Raw genomic sequence first — 16,760 nt, 5'->3', positions numbered from 1 at the left:
ATGTTTCTGTTGCTATTTCTGCTTAAAACTCTTGTGGGAGAGGCCCTTAATGAATCGAGGAAAGCCTCACTGAGTCTCGAGACTCTTTTTCAAGAGGGTCATGCAACTGGGATGTTTGGCCAATTAGGACAATGAGTAGTGTGATAGATTAAATAACCCAATGCAGCAGCTGACGCCCTACAATGTCTGGCATTCCCAGGCAATTTCCCATTAATGTACAAACCAGGCTGAAGCTATGCTTGATTTTCCAAGTTCTGACGAGATTGAGAGTATTCAGGGTGCACTTGGCCGTAAGCAATTAGATAATCTGTTTGCTGCTTTGGTTGACCAATTTTGTTTAAAATTGGGCATGCAAAGTGACGGCGATTGATTTTGTGTTCAGCAAACGCTTCGCTTTCTCTGCACTCTCCTCCAACCGTTGTCCAGTCGCCCGTTTGACGAGCGCTGAGAGGGACGAGCTCTCGATAGCGTACGCCATTTCCCCCTAACGAGCTGTTTCAAAAGCATTTGAACAGCCTCTTGTGCGTCCACTTTCGTGGGGTGACAGGATTAGGCGATAACAGCGAGACGCGGGAACGCGCATCTCAGAGTTCGTGACGGCATAATAATAGTGAAGGGGAAAACAATAAGCGTCCACCGCCACCAGCACAACAATTATCCCTGCAGAATGACTCGCAATTCGCTATTGAATGATTCATCGTCAAGTCTCATTTACCGTACATTGATTTTCAGAAATCCGTCAAGAAATGTTCGGAATGCTTTCAATGATGACGGCTAGCCTGAATGGGCAGCCTTCGTGTTCACGATCGGGTCAGTGTGTGTGGCATTAGGGGAAAGAGTAGAGCTGAGATTATTAGCGTCTCGCTAATAAGTGGCTAGGGTTATGGGGAGAGTGCGAGTAGAGGTGTGGTTAGCTCGAGGTTAGCGATGTGGTTATGGTTAGTGTCCGACTCGTGTGCTTAGTGATAAGGACTAGAGTTGGGATCGTGTTGGCTAGTAAGGCTTGATTGGCTATTGTGGTTATGGCCAGATTAATATTAAGGATTTCATTGGCTTATATGGTTTGGATCCATACCAAGGTCTGATTGGCTAGTATGGTGAGAGGTATAAATAGTATTGGTCAGTGTGTAAGTGGCTCATGTGATTAGGACCAGGCTTTTGTAGCTGGGTTTAAGGCTAGGATTTGGTTCGCTGGTACGGTTGGTGAGAGTGTCTGGTTAGTTTCTGGTCAGGGTTAGTGTTCGGTTAGTGTCTGGTTACAGCTAGCTGTAGGGTTGCATTGCGGTCTGCCTCTTTATACCTAGCGTGGACTTTTACACTTTGATCTTGCCCCTCACTTTGTACATTCACGACTCAGCTGACCTCAGCTGGCCTCAGCTAGCCTCACCTGACCTCAGCCGGGCCACAAACGCAATAATCGAACGTCTCCTGTGCGTCATCCCACACTCCCTTCACAACCGACCCCCATCCCGACGGGACCCCTCGACCCACCGCGCGCACGCATCGCGCCGCCAGCACACGCTGATCGCGGCGGCGTTCTACGAGGGCGTTATGCTGTACGCGCGTGCCCTGGGCGAGGCGCTGGGCGAGACGGCGCCCGGCGAGGAGTGGCGCAACCTCACGCGCCGCATGTGGAACCGCACTTTCCCTGGTGAGTCCCAACGGCGCAAACGCTCATCGCTCTTCTCGTCCTCCTCGACGAGTACAGGTAGTCCCCGATTTTACGATGGTCCGACTTACGATATTTCGATGTTACGATGGCAATAGCGATACGACAAAATTGTAAAATATTTTCAATTTCGCGCGGCAAGGCAAACGCAGCGGCGTACGAGGTACGATGCTGTACGTTGGGACGCTGCCGAGATGTACGCATCTCCCGCCTTGTGTGGTGATGCCTCTTACTCTCACCAGTGGTCGACGGAGTTAAGTTATAGTTTATACAGTACTGTACTGTGAATTGCTCTGTTTTGCTAAATTATCACCATTCTTTAAGACACCTGGGTAGGCTAGGCCATCTTCGACTTACGATATTTTTGACTTACGATGGGGTCGTCATAACGCATCTCCATTGTAAGTAGAGGTCTACCTGTACTGATCGACCCCTCCACCCCCCACCCCCCTGGCGGATTCGGGGGGAATCATCGCGATTCATTTTAACGGCGGGGACGCCCTGGCGAGCGGCAGCAGCTTGTTGTGGGGAGTCGGCAGTGGACGTGGAATTTCCCGCCGACCTCCTGTCGGCCGTTGTCTTTTCTTTGCCATGTGCAGGAGTCACCGGCACGGTGGCGATCGACGACAATGGGGACCGTGAGATGAACTACTGCATTTGGGCCATGAACGGCGCGGACGGGGCCTTCCGGGTGAGAGCGGTGGCACGGCGCGCGTTGGCAACGATGAAGCCGCCGTGGAGTTGGCGTTGGTGGATTGGGCAGAGATAGCCCCCCCCTCACCCCTCAAAACCTGGAGGTGGCCACCGATTAGCCAGCGGCCAGCAACTGCTTCAGATTTTATTTGTAAAATATTCAGTACGTCGGTTAGACTGTGGTTGGAGTGAGGGGTAGTGGTTGAGGCTATGCATGGGATCTTCGTCTTTGTGTGGCTGTGTGTACGTGTACGTTTACGTATGTATGTGTGTGCACATCTGCATGTATGCACACCTACAGATCGTCGCCATTTACGACGGGGTCACTGACACCGTCAAGATGGTCCCTGGCACGGAGATCCACTGGCCAGGAGGAAAGGTCCCCAATGACAACCCGCCCTGCATCTTCGACACGGACGACCCCGCCTGCCACTCACGTACGTTCCATCGTGACGGGCGGGGGTTGGGGTACCCCTTGTTATTCCTAGGAGACGACAGCCCCGTGGTAATGCTTGACAGCAACAGCTCGCTTCCCTTCTGTTGTGCAGTTGTGGAAGGGCTACCCCCATCTTTGATCATGCGGTACATCTGCCATCTAGAGATGCAAGATCTGGAAAAGGAACATATTGCATATGAGTGCCAGGGTCATGCCCCATCCACTCTGAACCATTTACATTTCCACATCGTACTAATATAAGTTACAGATTTATCACAAGTCGAGAGTAATTTTTTTACACTCCCTGACATGCAGGTGAGCTCATCGACTTGCATTCACGGCACGTGGGTCCCCTTTGCACATAGAAGGAAGGTGACATTCTTTGTGTATGCAGTATTTGCAAGGTTTATTTTGAAGAATTGCGCATTTTATTTTGCGGGAACGCAGCATTAAGAGCACCTCCTCCGCTGCCTCCTCCCATCCCTCACGGTCCTGAGATGACACCGCAATGAATCACCGCTAATCACCACGTCTCCCCCGCCGCTGCCGCCCCCTGTTCTGTCCGCAGGTGGCCTGGGCACCCTCCAGCTCATGGGCATCGTGGTGAGCCTTACCGTGCTCATCATCGCCGTCACCGTCTTCATCGTCATCAGGTGAGGAGCGGCGACGCCGCGCACTCCCCTCCACCTGCCCCTCCGTGGGCGAAGGGGAAAACGTTGTCGTTTTTATCTTGCCACAAACGCGTCCTCATCATCCTTAAGATTACTGTGCTTTCCGCCTATGACAGGGGCGGGGGGGGGGGGGAGCCTCTTCGTAGGACGACCGCTGTTGACTTCCGCACAAAGCGGTGCTTATTATCAACCCCGGAGGGATGATGGGTTGAGTTAACCCTGGCCAGGATTTGAACTCGCAACTCTCCGATTGCGAGCCGCTCTCTCCCTCCACCGCCGAGCCACCCGGCCGGCGTTCCATTTCAAGCAGAAATAATTTCAGAATCTTCTCGCTCTCAGTATCCCCCCCATGCACACACCCTCTACCACGTCCACATCCGACCCTCTATGCTGCCGGGATCCGGCATGGCCCGGGCGAATCTTTGACTCCGTCCGTTGTTCGCAGGAAGCTGAAGCTGGAGAAGGAGCTGGCCAGCATGCTGTGGAGGGTGCACTGGGATGACGTCTTCGTGGACAAAGTGGGCGATGCGCTCAAGCTGTCGGGAGAGAGCGCGGTGACCCCCTCCACGGTGAGATGCTACGCTGCGTCGGAAACCCGACCCTGACCACCGTGATCCTGACCTTGGCCGGATTGCGCATTGGCATGGTGCTGACCAACACACACGCACACTCACGTCGTGCAAGGGTTTCAAGTGTGAGGTACAGACCACCGATTCCAATTAATCAGTCCACTACACTACATGGGACGTGTTTAGCAAGCAATCATGACGTGTGTGCTGTGTGTAATTACCTGATTTGCATTTAAACGGGGAATGATTGGCAAACGCGTAGCGACGTACCATGGTGGGTGGCGGGCACTTTCTTCTTCTACGTGCGGCTGATGTTGATGTAGAGCCATTATCTGGTTGAGCCAGATGATAGCGTCAGGAGTAGCGGAGGGGTGCATCGCTGTGATGAGGCCTCCTTCATAATTATGAATCGGCAAAACTTGTTTTATTTTACCAGATAAGGCCCACTGAGCTATGTCGCTCTTTTTCAGAAGCGACGCAGCTATCACAGATGATAACTCAACAAAGTCACTTATCAGTGGAAATTTATATCAGCCAAAAACTCAAAACGCCTGTTTTTAAATGTGGAGGGGAAAAAATGGAGAACCCAGAGAAAAATCCACGCCGCCATGGGGAGAACATGCAAATTCCAAATTTAAAGTGTCCCATTTGTGCATCAAGCCAGAATCAGAATCACGATATTTATTTATACTGAAGGAATTCGATGAGCTATAAAGCACTTTTCACAGATGTCCAGTAGTATGCACATCTGCCATGGTTTGTGCCTTAAGGAATGAAAAGACGAGAGAGAAAGAGCGGGAGGAAAGCAGGGAGCGAGCGAGCGCGCGCAAGCTCGCTCCCTCGCTCCCTGCTTTCAGCGCAACCGGTTTCGCACACGCACGGCAATGTGATCATGGCATGCGCTACCCAAGGCATAAGAGATGTAACGGGTCGGCGAGCGCCGCGGGAATTAAACGGAGCCCATGACCTTTGTGCCCCTCCTGTAACGAGAGTCTTTGCTGGGATTCGTGTAATGCCGCGAGCTTCACTCGGGAAACATCTGGGGCTCTCATTGTGATTCACCTTCCAGCTCGCTGCAATATCAGCGCCTGCGCGCGCATGTGCGTGCGTTACGCCGCGCGCCGTGATCAAAGCCGACAATGTGTATTGCTGATCAAACGAGCGTTGGGTTCGCGATTTCCTTGCCTTTCTCGGCAACCCTGAGTTGGTAGTGGAATTCCCCATTGCCGTGGCGATGTCCGCTACAAATTGCTACCCGTTTTATTAACCACCAATGGATGATTGTTTGCTGACTCCCTGTAATGTTTTTTTTTTCCCCCGGATTAGGATTAGGCTCCATCATTTGGCAGTGAATCAAAAATTGTTTCCGTTAATTCTCAGACCATAACCATCAAATGAAGTGAAGAAATATATTTGCTTTGCGTTTCTTTTGTGCAATCATCAACTCACTACGCTTGAGAGCATAGACGACTGGTAACCCAGCTTCACACTCAACTTCACAATCAGCTTCACACTCAGAGCTTCAAACTCAGAGGTGCCGGCTCCTCGTCAGTGACCCCCCCCCCCCCGAGCCACCCGACCACCTCCATCAACCCTGCCAGGATTTTAACTCGTAACTCGTAACCTTCCTTGTTGTCGTGTGCGCCGAATAACCGAACCGCAACGCCACCCAGCCAGGTCACGGCTTACGATCCGTGCTCTCCGTGCGTCTAAGCTCTCATTTCCCTCAGAGCCTCTGAGCATGACGTCCGCTCGCTGACGCTTGCGGCTCTCCTGTCGCCTTGCAGAGGTGCTCGAGCCACAGCTCCCTGGCGACGACGCGATACGGGCGGTCCGTGTTCGCCAACACCGGCTTCTACAAGGTACGTGCGGCGTAGCCGTCGCGAGGCGCGGCTCCGCGTGCCGCTCTTATCCCATGCTTGCCGTGGGCCGCGTTGTCAGCGAGGAGAGAGTGCAGCAGCAGCAACAGCAGCGGCAATAGTCGGTTGTGCTTTCCCGGACTGTGCGTCACACGCCCACGCTTCCCGCCTTCACCGATGCTTCACTGACCAGCGGCAGTGACGGTCGGTGAAATCGCCGCCATAAATCGGCACGGTGTTGGGAGGCTCTCATCCAGCAGTGGATTGACAAAAAAGGGGGACGCGCGTACACCTGGCAGGCTTTGCGACGACGCACCACCCCCGCGATTCGATGGATATTCACGATTCGTGGTCGTGATTTTGATGTCAGGATCTGTTCCGTGTCTTTCAGATCTCGTTTTTCAACGTCTCATCCGTATTGTCCATCTTGTATATTCTTCACTCAGTGCTCTGTCTGTTTATTGCCATTATCAGGAAGGTGACATTTACGTGCCGCTTGCATATATTGTAAAATATATCAAATCAATTATTTCCACGTGTTATTTGATGCATGATAGGAGCGTTTGCGAGCTGTATTGAGTACCGTACATATGTGATAGTGTGCATGAACACGGGAGCGTTGCGCTATGAGAGTGAGAGGTGCACTCCGTCGAGTGGGAGTTCACTTTGGGAGAGTTCAGAGGTCGACTTAAGGGTTAAAACAACAAGCGTTCAAGGAATCCGAGATCGAGATAGGAGAAGACGACTGAGATTGAAGCGTTTGAAAAGTCAGCATCTCGCTTTCATACACAGGTGCATGCTGTGGATAAGAGGCTTTTGCATGGTAGTACGGGCTAAACAACTTGCAAGCTCAGGATAGAATATGGCTGGGGAGCACTGTAGATGTGACCCGCAATAGAGGAGGCTGTGTGGCCCCTGTGCAGGGTGGGAGGAGGAGGAGGGTAGGCATTGGAGTGGCACCCGAAGTTCAGTGACCCGAGGGGAAACCGTCCAGCCAAACGATTGAACCCTGTAACAGACAGCAGGACCTCGAAGTCTTGGGGGGGGGGGGGGGGCGGTTGACGCCATTGCGGTTTTGGAGTCGATGGCGGAGGTGGAAGGAGGAGGCTGCGGTGTCGCAGTGGCTTCGACGCTGTTGGCCGTGACGGCCGCTTGAGCTTGAACTCGACTCTGACATTGCTGCCGTGTCCGCTGCTGCTGATTGTGCGCTTTTTTGTTATTTCCCCGCGACCCGTTTGCAGGGAAACTTGGTGGCCATAAAGTTCATCAACCGGAAGAAAATCGAGTTGACGAGACAAATGCTGTTCGAGCTCAAGCACGTAAGTGGCGGTGCTGTTGCTGTTGTTGTTGTTCATTGCGCCTCGTTGCATGCGGCTCTCATTACGGTCAAAACGCGTCAGTGTTTCCTTGTTGCCAGTAATTAAGTTAAAGCTGAAGGACAATAAACGCGACGGTGGAAGTAATGATAACAATAATGGCCTTGCATTTGCACATGAAAGCCTCAGGGATTGGGACACTTTTTCAAGGGTCTTGCTGCTGTGGGATGTTCTGGCTAATTTTATAAATGATTGTTTGTCTTGTGGGACGAATCTGCATGATCCGGAGAAAACATGCGTACATACAAAGCTCCGCACAGATTATTTCAAGAATCCATTGCCATCAAAATGTATAACCTGTTTATTACCAATCAAAAACTTTCAGATGTGTACGCCACAGACGATTTGGTAATTAATAATGATTTATTTTGCGTTTTTTGTCACATTAAATATTTTAAGAAGAAAAAATATCTGAATAGTATTGCATTATTGTCCTTGATTTAGACCACGTGACAAGTCAATGCCTCTAGTCCCATAAGAAGGAAACAGCCAGTCGTTATTTTCCATAACTGCGCTCGTTGGTGTATTCGAGGCTAGCGCTTTAATTCCACGTTCGGGATTTGGGGCATTAGCGTTGACACAGGTCGGAAAAATCCTTCATGCGACGACGCTGGGGGGATTTCAGTGTCCGCTTTGCGGCAACTGTGGGAATTTAACCTTCTTGGCTCAGCCACGGGCTGATCCGGTGGCTGGTGTTCCGACTGCTGCCAGATGACCGCGTATTTCTTAATCGTGTCCTGACACAACACTTTATTACAAATTTTCTCCAAGTTGGTGAGCTCGATATAAAGCACTCGGTTCTGATATGGGTAACACATGCTTTATGTTACACTGGCATCGGGGAGGGTGCTGCGTTGCGCTATGAACCCGGTGATCTGTCTTTAATTCCCAGCCATGGCTAACATTGACAGTGAGGGCTATTTGAACTGGTGTCAGGCCTCCCCCTAGGTAAACGCATGATCAAATGAGTACATCGGCACTTGGGAGACAATGGCCACATCGCCCCGACCTGTGCCTTTCCAACCTTAATAGGTTATGTTTTGACCCGGCAATAACGCCATGTTTTCAATTCCAGCGCACTCGGTAAATGTGAGCCTTAATTGTTTTCTTTCTTTACTATTGCATAAGGCTACGGTGTGTTCATGTGTGACCTGCACACAAAAGGTATTTCAGAGTCCTATTCAGCCTTCGGTATGGAGACGGTACCCCACTCCTGGTCTACATGGCTCGGTGGGAGTCCACGTACGTATGTACGTACGTACGTGCGTGTACATGTTGAACTTCTTTCGCAACCGTCTGATGTGCGAGTGCGTGTTGCTACGTCGCACACAGATGCGGGACGTCCAGAACGAACACCTAACTCGCTTTGTAGGCGCCTGCATCGATGTGCCCAACATCTGCATCATCACCGAGTACTGCCCCAGGGGAAGCTTACAGGTAAGGGAACCACCATGGGCAGCAGCAGCAGCAGTTGACGAGTGTCTTGCTGCTGTATCACACAGATGTATCATCCCCCCCACCTCACCTCTTGGGGTGTGTATGTGCACATGTGTCAATGACTCACACTCATCGTCATTATCAGCAGCAGCAGCAGCAGCATAAGCCTTGATCTATTTACTCCTAGTTGAAGGTCTTCTCATACCGCCTCCAAACCTCTCAATCTCGCAATGCAACAATTCATTCCGCTCGTGCACACGAGCTGATCATATCGATCCTTCCCAACGGCAACGGTCACCCTCCTCTAAAAATCATTTCAGCTGCCATTCCATCACTGGCCTCATTCATCGGCATAAATTCCTTCTGGCAATGATGCATCCTGAAAAAGCCCACATGATTCCCTTCTCAATCACTGTCTGATGCTGTCTTGTATTTCTATTACCTTAAGAGTCACGTTGCAGTGTCTCCATGCTCAAATGAGCCAGTGATGACAATTCCATATTTTTATGGTGGCGGGGAGGGGGGTCAGTCTCATCGTAGGATGGCCACTGTTGACTTCCCACAAAATGGTACTAGCTTTACCTACCCCATTCAGCTGACGGTATGAGTTGATGCCTGGCTAGGATTTGAGCTCACTTTATCCGCGGCAAACACCTTCCCGTCCCATAATTACGCTGTCATTGTGCGTTAGTATCTATCCATTCGTTGCCTCCGCGGCTGTATCATTTACTTGGCAGAGGAGACGGGGGCTGTATGCGAATGACAACGGCAGGGTTCCGTGCTGCTCTGCACGTACCGTCCGTCCTGCACGGTTGCAACATTACAATTAGAAGCGTAATAATGAACTGATCCTTTGGTTAATATCGATTCCTCGGGCTTGCGATACATGCCTGTTGTGATATCAGATATCCTGGGGATTATATGCTTTCATTTGTATTATTTGGGGGAGTGGAATGTTGTGTCGATTTTTCAATTTATATTGATCCCCCCCCTCCCACCATCCTCCTTTAATCACGTTCATAAGAATAAACGAATGTGTGTCATTAGTTGGAAAATGTGAATGAAGAACATTTTGAAAAAAAAATTATTGATTCAGTAAGATCAAGACATGCACGTCGAGAATCAACGTTTGTTCCATTCGTGTGTACGTGGCACGTAACGGGTTCACGCGAGTTCCTTCCAGCCACTAGATGCTGCTAAATTCATCCCGAAGGGGTGGGCGGTGGGGGTTGGGATAAAAAAAACAATTCTTGAATCGAATTGCGACCGTGACGAGCGATGTGGGGTTGGGTGAGGCATGGCGCCTTGACAATGATCTCTTTACCCTTTGCCAGAAGAAACCCGAGTAACATCTGTCCTGGCTCCGCACACACCCTCACTCACTCCTGAGATTACTGCAGGAACACGATATGGAAAAATAATCATCTGTTTTGAATAATCAAATCAACCCGCATGATATATAATACAAACAACGTGAAAGCTTCTCACTTTTTTTGTTAATGCCTGTTTAGAGTTCACATTTACGTTATTTGTCCATGCGTAGCACTTTTTAATATGGGCAACGTTAAAACAAGGGGAAAAGATCAACGTTTAAATGAATAGATTCTCGAATAGAATTGTGACCCTGAGTTTATTCATCGCAAGGCAAACGAATTGAACATCTGCCCATTCTACTCCACCCACTCCTACGTATGGAAATATGTTCAGGAGATGTATACCAATATTGAGGTCTGCTCGCTATGACGAGAGGGCTTCAGGAGAGAGCCTGTACAGTTTTGTTATGCATCCTCGTTTGGAGGAACGCAGACAACGGTAGCTTGCTATACAGTCTACGGTAAACGACTGTAGGCTGCCGATTACAACGCAGCATGGATGTTTGTGGATCGCTTGAGCGATTAATCAGTTGGTCAATTAATATTGATTCTTAAAAAAAAATAAAAGTTAACGTTTTTATTCCTCACTGTGGCAGTGCGCATCTCCTGTTTTTTTGCAGCCCCGAATCAGTGGGTTATAATTCCACATTCCTTAGGATGGGGTCATTCCGTTAATAGGACAACCACCGTCAACTTCCTCACAAAGTGGCACCGCAGGGATGGTGGATTGATTCGTCAACCCCCTTCCCGGGTGTTAACTCTCAACCTTCTGATTGCAAGCTGCTGGCTATACCACTGAGCCACCCGGTGGCTATTTAATGCTCGCAATACGTTCATCGATTCACGTGTTGTAAGAATCGATTTTCAATGCCTGCCGATCATTTGCAAATGAATGCACGTAATCATCGAAGGGGCTCACGGAGCGAACGAGGACGTGTACAAACGAAGGCAAATATAATTGCGTAAAATCATAGAAAAACAGTCGTATCATTAAATAAAATCACTGCCCTGAATTACGACAATGCATCGACTGCCGGGGCGGTGGGTGGTAAAGGGATGACTTGTTGCAGCCACGCTGCTGACTAACTGCTCTCAGCGCCCGCCTCTCCCGTCCGGAATATGAATGAGCATCACATTTGTGTGCCCTAACGCTCCATCTCCCTTTCACAGGACATTTTGGAAAATGAAAGCATTAGCCTGGATTGGATGTTCCGGTACTCCCTGATGCACGACATCGTGAAGGTAAAGGAGGTTGCAGCCCAGCCGCTGCAAACGCAATTAGCATGCAGCTCTTACCCTTAATGGGCACCTGGACCGCCTAATTGTTGGGGAGTTTTTTTTTTCTTCTGTTGACCGCAGGTCAACATGCGAGGGTTAATTGCATTTCTCACTGTCAGATCTTCTCAGCTGCCCGAGCTCTTTCTTTACAACATCGATAATTGCCCGTTGCTCGTGCTGTGTGTCATTCGCGTGAGAAGTGGCGCGGAGGAGCGACAGGCGAAGGCTTCCATTGCGGACTGCCCCGGTGTAGCTCCCACCCCCTGCGTGTCCGTGTCGGCTGGCGGTGTAACGATGCGCCCGTGGTCACACTGCCGGGCACGCGCACGCTCTTCTTGCGTCTCAACCTTTGATTCCTCTTCTAGGTTCCTTTTCCCCGTCTTTGCCGTCTCGTTTGTATGGATCACTCGTGTTTTGATGCCTGTTGTGCGCCGTTTGTGTGTTTTTTTGTCACTTGCCGATAGTCCAAATGCATCGTCAGCGTATGCCTTGGTTTAATTCGTAAACTGTAGTTTTTTTAAATCGATTAATTGAATAATTTTTAGAGATGTAGTGCAACACGTTAATTCTCCCAGCATCACTTATAATTAATGGAAAGCATTGTATAGCAATTAGATAAATGTGAATACAAGGGCGTTTGTTGAATAAACAAAATATTTGTTGTGAAGCACAATGGTCTATTTCTAATTTTCAACCATTTTGAAGTACATGTTTTTGTACATGTTAAATGGCATTGTAGCTATATCGTGTTTACGTACAGTTCCCGATGCAGGAACAATCTTTCATATTTAATATAAAAAAAAATTCCTGTGATCATGTACCATTTAAATGCTCATAATGCCACCCGCGGTGCTTACAACAGCATCAATTCATACAAAATGGGCATTGCTAATTCAGATGATTAATTTGATCTTTGTGGAAATTTATTCCATCTGTAATAGCCAGTCGCGAGTGGCTGACTGATTTTAAACTATTCATGATGTTCTAGACAGCGAAGAAGCTTACTTTTTGACACATCGCCAAGTATATGCTCACGATTAGCAAAACCTTCAAAAAGCCACATTCTTAATTTTGCCCCCCCCTCCCAAACCCCTTTGGGGGTTGGGGGAGCAGTACGGGGGGAGGAAACGTTAATTCCATGGCCTTGACACCCAGGACGCCCTTGCAAACGAGGTGTTCCATCTCAAGAGATTTCAATGATAAAATGTTTTTTTTTTAAACAAACACAGTACATAAGAGCAAAGGACGTGCTTCTGGAGGTTTTTCGAAGGGTATGCTCCAGTCAGATGTGACATCAGAGCCGCCTTTGAAGCAGTGGCGTAGTCACGACATTATCAGCTCAGGTGGTGCGGCGATCGGTCAGGTGGGGTCGCACCCAGGCTATCATGCATCGTGGCTCCTCTTGACTAATCACATCATTACATAGGTTTTTGTCCTTTTACACTATTGTTGAAAACATATCTCATGCTGGTTGTCAGCAGGGCCCCAACTCGTAGCTGTGGCCACCACGGGGGAGGGAACAAGGCGCCCCTTCTCGTCCCACGCTAGCTACACGACTGGTTAGGAGCTAAAGTTTACAGGAACGCTGCGACACTAAAGCAGGAAAAACGCGATTCCCGCTGCACGCGCATAACACGCTCCACCGTACCCCCCTCCCTGCGCACACGCTGACCCAGGGCATGCTGTACCTGCACAGCAGCGTCATCGGCTCCCACGGGAACCTCAAGTCGTCCAACTGCGTCGTGGACAGCAGGTTCGTGCTCAAGATCACGGACTACGGCCTCAGCAGCGTCCGAGCGCACAGCAAGGCGGACAGCTCGGCCAACTACTTCGAAAGTGAGGTTCCTCCTTGCCCCCCACACCACACCCCCACGCACCATGTGAAACCAACCAGCACCTGCACCTGCACACGAGCTGATTCGGTGCGCCCATTGCCACGGTAGACGTCCTCTCAGGCACATTCCACTCCCTGGCTGCCACTCCATTATTATTCTTGACCATCTGCCACCGTCCCTTCTAGTCATGCCGTGTGCTGCCCAAGCACCACTTCATATTCTTAACAGCTCGAATGATGTCACTAACCTGCGGATGTCCTCTTCATCGTGTACTCATCTTGGCCAATATATATATAGTTTAACCCAAGCAAAAGCTTCACTGAGCCTGGGGATTCGTTTTGAAGAGGGGTCATGGTCATGCTTGTTTAAGAACGCAGACCTGGTTAACTTTGACCATATATCAGCAATATTCGCCACAGGTTTACGTTCCGTTAAAGTACTTAGCTGGATAATTTTTTTGTTGTTTAACAGTTTTTACATTTCAATGTTTTCGGGTTTGTTAGAAGAGTATTGATTTTATCAGCTTTTAAAATTAAAAAAGAGACGTTGAGTGGAGGAAGGTTTTTGCAAAATCGCGAACACCAAGTGGAAAAGGCAGGGTTTCCAATCCACATTTTGTAGACTATGCGGCAGTGCGAGCATGAGAATTGTCCCCAGCAAGCATGAGCTCGGTTCCTTAATGGTGCTGGTGATGCTTCGTTTTGCTCTGTGAGCCTCAGACATTCTTAATTAACCCTATATAAGTTCAATCTTGATTTGAAGCTTTCGCGACTGCAGGAATCCATACTCTTTGGTTATTTCGGTAAAGTCACGTGGGTAGAAAAAAATATATATTTTATTTTATACCTACCTATAAGTTCACGTTGTTCAATTTGTATTTAAACGAAGGTGCAATAAAATATTATTAAGCAATATAAAAAAACACATTTGTTTTCTCCCCTCCTCCCAACCCCACACCCTGACAATGTTATTGTGATTGTGCTATCAGCATCACGTGTCGTAAGACAAAGTTTCGATTCGGACGTTTCACAGAGTGGCCTATCACTTCATGCTAGACTTTGATTTTGTAACCACTTGTATTGCTGCCAACAGTAAAAAAAGCACTGGAGCCGATTTCGATACAAGTCCCATCGAATACAGCATCATGTCACAAAACACTACCCGCGGCACATGCGCTACATGCGCCACGCACAACACAAACAGCACGTCGTTACACACGCCACACTCGACGAATAAGCTCGTGAAAAAGCGAAATGCAGAATGCTGTTCGCACTGGTGCAGAGGGCTTGACCAACCCCCTTACCGTTCAAAGAACACGCGCGCGTCACCAGCATTTGAGTGGTACGCGTGCTCCAGTTGGAGCCGTGCCTTGAGCAGGACCCTGAACATTGGCACTGCAGAGCAGCCGTCAGTGTCGCCTTGCATCATATTTTTCCTGGTCTTGTAAACTGTGCCATCTTTGCTTGGGCGCAGTCGAAGTTTGCTAGATCGTGGCGATTATTAGCCAGGTAAGGCACTCTGTACTGTATATGAAAGTGCTCTTGTAAAAAGGTACCTCCAGTATCCTGAAAATGGACCCTAAAATCTGGAACATTGGTTTGAGCCGTGGACACCCCAAATACCGCTGGGTCAGATCTTCCCCAGCACTGCAGAACGCACAAGAGACTGGTGTCCCTGGGGAGATTCGGCTGAGCCACACGGCCGATGGCACCATCCAGCGTGCCAACCTCCACTGGAGGTCACCGGAGTGGCTGGCTATGGGAGGCTTGTACATCTGTTTCAGCTGGGTGCAGCCCCAATCAGGGGAGAGAAGTTATCTCTCCATTTTGTGTCTGGTAGGTTGCTCAGTTCGTCAAGATGCAGCGCCTTCACGCAGCATGTGTAGAGCGCTTTCTTTAGAGCGCTCTTCAGGGACACGTCCCTGCAGCCTCCGAGCTTCAGTAGCATCCCAGAGTCACTGCGGCCGGGAGGCTGAGTGCAGGAGAAGCGCAACTCCGGGAAGGAGGAGGGTTGTCCGCCACTGTGAACGGCTGACGGAAGAAGATATCACGAACTTCACCATCAACACTCTGAGATTTGGTTCTAGTAGCCATTTTCGTGAAAGCTATACAGGTTGAAGAATGTGTATTATTTTTTGTTACGCACACGGTACTCTTGTGATACGTCCCTGAAGCCCTAATGCATCGCATCTTGAAGGAGGGGAGCATCGCCTTTGAGACTCCAGCTTGAATCAATATTACAGAGCTGTGGCTCAACAACAAAAAAACGTGTGAAGTGGGGGGGGGGTATGCGGACGGTTTTTTTTTCTTTCTGAAAACAACTGTTACTCATTTAAATAACAGGAATGTTTTTATTTTATTTCGAATTAATATTGTTATACAACGGCCACATTTTACGTGGTTTGATCTGTGTGTGTGTGTTTGTCTTTTGTGCTGCGTGGGGAGCGGTAGTACAGTGGTTAGCGCGCTGCGTTATAAACCCCTCAACCAGAGTTTGATTCTCGCTCACGGCCAGCACCAATGACAAATACCTAAACCAGTCCTGGGCCTCTCCCATGGGTCGACTCGGCCTCAAATGAGTACCTGGTGCGGTGTGTAGTCAACATCACCACTCGGGAGACAAAGGCGGTCGCGTGTAGTGCTGGCCATCCACCCCCTCGTATGCTTGTGCCAGCCATCATTGGTGCTTGCTCATCACTTGCCCCAACAGTCTATTAGGCTATGCGGGGGATCTTTGCGTGGTGTGTTACATTTTTCAAATCATATTCCATTGCAAGTTTTCTCTCTCGCTCTCTCTACCTGACCTGGCAGGGAGTGGGGAATGTCATTCTTTATTAAGACACGCGCCGTGTGAAAATATTTAAAATGTACCTTCAATGTGTTTTTATTGCATTCACCAACATACACACACATCACACCCTCTGTACACACCAATACCACAGCTACACATACAAACATCTACACAAAGACAAAAGATGCCCATATAGCCTTTAACAAGTCGCACATTCACAAAACAACCACCATTCGCCACTAAGTGACGGTGACGTCACTACGGCACTTGTGCCAGGCTATATGCACATTAAAAGTGCACATTCACACAAAATACAAATATCCCCCATATAGCCTGGATATACTGTTGGGGCAAGTGCTGTTAGCGAGCACCTATGAGGGCCGACACGGCACACGAGGGGGTGCGTGGCCAGCACCACGCCCGACCGCCTTTGTCTCCCGAGTGGCGATGTTTACTACAAATCGCACTAGATACTCATTTTAGGCTGAGTCGACCTTGGGGAGGCCCAGCACCGGTCCAGATAATCGTCACTGGTGTTGGCCGTGAGTCAGCGTGCTGACCGCTACAACACCGCTCCCCACATTACACATTCACACGCAACAAATTGAATTTGCAATTGTTAATTTCCTATCATGGCCGCTGATTGAGTTCAAGCGTCCAATAATCTCTGAAAAATACGAGACGTGTGTTGTTTTTATCTCTCAGAACCGCATGCTGTGGAGTCTGCTTCATACGAAGACCTTCATTTATTTGCCTAACAAAACTTTATTGCAT

General features: G+C 49.2%; 1 protein-coding gene across 1 annotated transcript in view; it reads left to right on the top strand.

Annotated features, from left to right (window-relative positions):
* Positions 1 to 16,760, top strand: part of LOC144935424 (atrial natriuretic peptide receptor 1-like) — a 56,949-nt gene that overhangs the window by 12,050 nt on the left and 28,139 nt on the right. Inside the window, exons 4-13 of the mRNA XM_078862047.1 lie at positions 1,516 to 1,651; positions 2,269 to 2,360; positions 2,664 to 2,799; positions 3,367 to 3,451; positions 3,915 to 4,038; positions 5,826 to 5,900; positions 7,139 to 7,216; positions 8,606 to 8,710; positions 11,254 to 11,325; positions 13,038 to 13,197. Of these exons, the coding sequence (XP_078718173.1) occupies positions 1,516 to 1,651; positions 2,269 to 2,360; positions 2,664 to 2,799; positions 3,367 to 3,451; positions 3,915 to 4,038; positions 5,826 to 5,900; positions 7,139 to 7,216; positions 8,606 to 8,710; positions 11,254 to 11,325; positions 13,038 to 13,197 (1,063 nt within the window). The remainder of the gene's footprint in view (positions 1 to 1,515; positions 1,652 to 2,268; positions 2,361 to 2,663; positions 2,800 to 3,366; positions 3,452 to 3,914; positions 4,039 to 5,825; positions 5,901 to 7,138; positions 7,217 to 8,605; positions 8,711 to 11,253; positions 11,326 to 13,037; positions 13,198 to 16,760) is intronic.

This window comes from Lampetra fluviatilis, chromosome 13, assembly GCF_964198595.1.
Source record: "Lampetra fluviatilis chromosome 13, kcLamFluv1.1, whole genome shotgun sequence".
Lineage (NCBI taxonomy): Eukaryota > Metazoa > Chordata > Hyperoartia > Petromyzontiformes > Petromyzontidae > Lampetra > Lampetra fluviatilis.
Note: the sequence above shows the minus strand (reverse complement) of the source record. Positions and strands in the feature narration are given on the sequence as shown.